The following is a 4,921-nucleotide window of genomic DNA, read 5'->3' as shown; positions in this document are numbered from 1 at the left end:
GCAACAATAGTTGGACTGACAGTGCTACGGACTGAATATTTGTAATCCTCTCCCCCTCATTCACCTGTGAAATTCTAACCCCCAAAGGGATGGGATTTGGAGGTGGGGCGCTGGGAAGTGATTAGCCCATGATGGGGGAGCCCTCATGGATGAGATTAGCTCCCTTATAAAAGAGACCCCAGACAGCTGCCTCATCCTCTTGTGCCATGTGAGAAGGTGGCTAGTTGATACAACTAGACAAGAAATCAGTCCATATAAAGAAGAGCTTTATTACTGTTGCTTTATTACTCAGCTGTACAAAGGAACGAAATGGGTCGTTTGTAGAGACGTGGATGGATCCTAGAGACTGTCATACAGAGTGAAGGAAGTCAGAGAGAGAAAAACAAATATCGTATATTAATGCATATGTGTGGACCCTAGAAAAATGGTACAGATGAACCGGTTTGCAGGGCAGAAACAGAGACACAGATGTAGAGCACAGACATGTGGACACCAAGGTGGGAAAATGGTGGGGGCGGGGGTGGTGGTGTGATGAATTGGGAGATTGGGATTGACAAATGTACACTAATATGTACAAAATGGGTAACTAGTAAGAACCTGCTGTATAAAAGAATACATAAAATAAAATTCAAAAATTAAAAAAAACAAAAGAAATCAGAATAGGTTTATGACATTATCAATCACAGTAGAAAACCACCTGTAAAGACAAATTGACATATTTGCCACAATGGGCTCTGCTTCGCCAAGTTTGCTCCCCCAACTCCACAGCCTTGCAGGGAGGCCTTCCTATTGGTGCAAGGCCAATGGGCGTGTCTTTTGCCTCCAGAGGCGCCAAACCTTGGGACCTCAGACCCTCAGTGCGCAAGGCTTCTGCTGCTTCCATAGCAAAGCGCCTCCTCACGTGCTCTTCTCATCCAACCACTTTCTCTGTAAAGAGACGTCTAGAACTTTCTCCCGAATCTTCCTGGAGCTTCCGGGAGCACCCGGAAACCCGCGTGGCGTTCGCACGGAGTGCCTGGGACCGTCGGCTGCTGAGACGAGCTCTTCAGCCCCTTCTGAGCGGGACTCCGGAGTCATCCACAGAGTCAGAGCAAGTCAGGAGACAGGCGGGGGCTTTGCCGGGGGCTGGACTCCGCAGGTACCAGGGGCCCTGGGAAGGAGTGGAGGTGGGGGGAGGGCTACGGGCTGCTCGGTTGGGAGTGGGGGAATGGCGGCAGAGGGCAGCGGGTTGAAGGGGGGCTGAGGGAAGGGTCCCCCTGTGTTCGGTTCCGAGGGGAGGATCGCTGGCTGGTGGGGTGGCTGGTGGGGGGCGTTTTCGAGTCGGAGCGTAGAGGGTGGGGCTAATGTCTAAGCGTGGGGGGGCCCGGAGCGGAGGGCTTCCTGCTGGGCGGGTGTGGCCGGCCTTGGGGCCAGAGGAGAGGAGGACTGGCTGAGGGGGTGGGGAGGTTGGGATGGGCTGGCCCCCGCCCCAGGGGCCTACAAGGGAGAGGAGGGCTAAAGGCTGCTGCGTGTGGCGGGAGGAAGGGGGAGGTACTCCTGGCTGAGGCGGGGGTCGATGGGGAGGACTCCTGGGCGCAGGTGCGTTAGGTAGGCGTTAGGGGAGGTCCCGCCGGGGCGGGGCGTGGGTTGGGGGGCGACGACGCTCGTGACAGGAAGGGGGCTCAGGCTCCCGGGTGGGCGGGGGCACGAGGGTTGGGCTCTGCGTCTCGGGTGCGAGAACCGAGAGCCCCTGGCGCTGAGGGTGCTCGTGGGAGGACTCTCCCGTGTGGGGAGGTGAGAGAGGCACTCAGATGTCTGTGCATGAGGGGCCGCCAGCGGAGAGTCAAGGTGAGGAGCCGAGGGAGCGCTGAGGGACCCCCGCGGGATCATCTCAGCCCTGAGAAGCCCTGGGCTTGGTGGCCTGATGTTTTGTCCATAGATTCCCCCTGGGGCTCTCGGGACAGTGAAAGCCTTGGTGTGAGGGTCCGGCCTCGGGTGAACACAGGGGGCGTCCCCGGACCTGCCAGGGCTCAAGCTGAGGACTCTGAAGGAGGACAGAGGGGACCCCACTGATCCCCGCCCCTGCCATCAGCCCTGGGCAGTCCCGGGCCGGAATGAGCACTTGGCAAGGAGATTTGACTTCCGCCTCCAGGTCTCAGAGACACTGGGGACCTGGTGTAAGGGACGGGGCCTAAAGAGGGCGGAGGGAAGAATCCCAGGACCTGCCGGGAGTCGAGGTGAGGAACCTGAGGGAGGAATGAGCGGACCCTGGACCCCAGAAGAGAGGGGCCCCTGGGGAGGCGATAGGGTGGGATGACCCCATGCAGCACTTCCTGACATCCGGGTCTCAGAGACCCTGGTGAGGGGTTAAAAGGGGCGGGGTCTCAGAGAGGCTGGGGAGGGGGTATAAGGGGCGGGGTCTCAGGCGGGCACAGGAGAGAATCCCAGGTCCTGCGTGGAGTCAAGGTGAGGGCCCTGAGGGAGGACTGAGGGCAGCCTGGACCCCAGAACAGAGCTGGCCCTGGGAGGCCATAGGGTGGGATGAGCACAGCAGCACATCCTGACATCCGGGCCTCAGAGAAGCTGGGGACCTGGGATAAGGGGCGGGGTCTCATGAGGGCAGAGGGTAAAATGTCAGGTCCCTGGTGGACTAGAGTTAGAGCCCTTAGGGGACCCTGAGAGAGGACAAAAAGGACCCACCAGGTCCCCGCCCTGGCAGGTGGCCGTGGGAGGCCCCGGGGCGGGATGAGCACAGTAGGCCTGTCCTGACGTCCTGACGTCCGGGTCTCTGAGAGACTGGCGCCCTGGTAGAAGGAGCAGGGACTCACAGTGGCAGACGGGACAATCCCAGGTCCTGCCCAGAGTCCAGCCTGCACGCGAGGAAGCCAGGATTGAGGACGTTAGACCCCAACACAGGGAGGGATCCTTTGCCCTTCCGCGGGGGCCTTGGAGGCGCCAGAGCAGGGTCAGCAGATGAGATGTTTCCTGACTTCTGGCTCAGGGTCCTCGGGAGGTCAGGTGTTTGGTGTGAGGGGTGAGGCTTCAGGTCCGCAGAGGGTGGACTCCCAGGACCCCGAGGGCAGACTGAGCAGACCCTCAGTCCTGGTACAGGGGCCTCCACAGAAACCTGCCCCTGTGGTCAGTGCTGGGAGGCCAGGCAGGAGGTGAGGACCCAGAATGTCCCCACCCTAGGACCCTCGGGAGGCCCTGGACAGGTGCGGCCACATGTGGGGCCCCCTCACTGCTTTCTGTTCAGACTCGGGGTCTTGTTCTGAGTTTCCCCTCAGGCCCACAAAGGGGAGAGTCCAGGCCCTTAAGGGGAACGGTGAGCACTACGAGCCAGCCCCGAGGAGACCACCCACCCCAGAACCCAGAACTGGGGGTATCTCACAGAGTCCGGCCCATCCCTCCTACCAGCACCGAGGGGCCCAGGGCTGTGCCACAGTCTACACAAGAGGTGCCCCCTCCATCCCTCTTACAGGGGCTCCAGGAACCGGGAGGCGAAGGCCCAAGTCTGAGGACCGTGTCCTCAGGCCACAGAGCAGAGGAGGCGCAGGCAGTGCCAGGAGTCAAGGGGAGGTGCGTGCCCTGAGTGTGTACCCAGGGGCTCCCCCTCCAAGAACAGAGGGGACCCCACAACACCCGAGTCACCCCACCATCCTGTTCAGCCCCAGAACCTGGGGCCGTGCTGGCTGCACCCTGAGGAGCCCCCTCACTTCCTTCTTCAGGTTGGCAGGGGACAGGCCGCCCAGGAGGAGCGCCCCTGTGAGGCCCGAGGGCACCCCTGAAGACGAGACCTGTAAGTGACTTTTGTCAGAGCTGCCCAGGGTGCCTTTCTCCGCCGAGGCCGCTCACACGCCCTCTCTCCCCCAGGTCCGTGGTCCCTACCTGTCACCCCTGCCCACACTCCCGTCGGCGGCCCGACCCCAGGCATCATGCCCCTGGTCGAGATGAGTGAGCTCCGCCAGCCGGAGGCAGACTTCCAGACCCCAGTCCCGGTCCAGGGCCTGGTGGAGGCACAGCTGTTGGGGGCTGAGGGGGAGGAGGCCGTATCCCCCTCGTCCTCCTCTTCTTACTCTGACCTGTTCCTGGGCACCTTGGAGGAGGTGGCTGATGCTGGAGAACCCAGTCCCCCCCAGAGCCCCTCCCCCACTGCCATGGCCACCCCTCCATGGAGCCAATCTGAAGACGACGGCCTCAGCCCCCAAGATGAGGAAGGGCCGAGCACCTGGCATGACCAGGAAGATGTGCTCCAACATGCTCTATGTCAGAAGGTGGATGAACTGATGGGGTTCCTGCTGTTCAAGCATCACACCAAGGAGTTGACCACAAAGGCAGAAATGCTGACCATCCTCGAAGATTACCAGGACCACTTCCCCATGGTCTTCAGGCGAGCCTCTGAGGACATGCGGCTGGTCCTTGGCCACGACGTGAAGGAAGTGGACCCCAGCAATCACTCCTATGTCCTCGTCCCCACCCTGGGCCTCACCTACGATGGGATGCTGAGTGACAGGCCGAGCATGCCCAAGACCGGCCTCCTGTTGCTGCTCCTGGGCCTGATCCTCCTGGAGGCCGACTCTGTTGCCCCTGAGGAGGTGGTCTGGAGAGCACTTAGCAAGATAGGTGTGTGTGCCGGGAGGGAGCACTACATCTATGGGGAGCCCAGGGAGCTCCTCACCAAAGTGTGGGTGCAGGAGGGCTACGTGGAGTACCGGCAGGTGCCCCACAGCGACCCCGCCCGCTACGAGTTCCTCTGGGGTCCCCGGGCCTACGCGGAGACCAGCAAGTGTCAGGTCCTGGAGCATCTGCACAGGGTCAGTGAATGGGATCCCAGGTCCTTCCCATCCCTGTCTGCAGAGGGTGTGAGCGACGAGGAACAGGGACCCTGAGCCAGAGCAGCAGCCAGGCTCCTTCCAGGCCCACGTCCAGCAGCTTCTCCCGT

The 4,921-nt window shown here is 61.3% G+C and overlaps 1 protein-coding gene across 1 annotated transcript; it reads left to right on the top strand.

Moving 5' to 3' along the window:
* Positions 1-727: 727 nt before the first annotated feature.
* Positions 728-4,921, top strand: LOC308609895 (melanoma-associated antigen 8-like; the record flags this gene model as incomplete). The annotated part of the gene is made up of 4 exons (XM_081259173.1): positions 728-1,138; positions 3,461-3,558; positions 3,708-3,778; positions 3,853-4,921. 4 exons carry the CDS (start codon positions 728-730, stop codon positions 4,866-4,868), a joined length of 1,596 nt encoding a protein of 531 aa, XP_081115299.1. The 3' UTR covers positions 4,869-4,921.

This window comes from Mesoplodon bidens, assembly GCF_964165515.1.
Source record: "Mesoplodon bidens genome assembly, contig: HAP1_SCAFFOLD_999, whole genome shotgun sequence".
Lineage (NCBI taxonomy): Eukaryota > Metazoa > Chordata > Mammalia > Artiodactyla > Ziphiidae > Mesoplodon > Mesoplodon bidens.
This window is presented reverse-complemented; position numbering and strand designations above follow the sequence as displayed.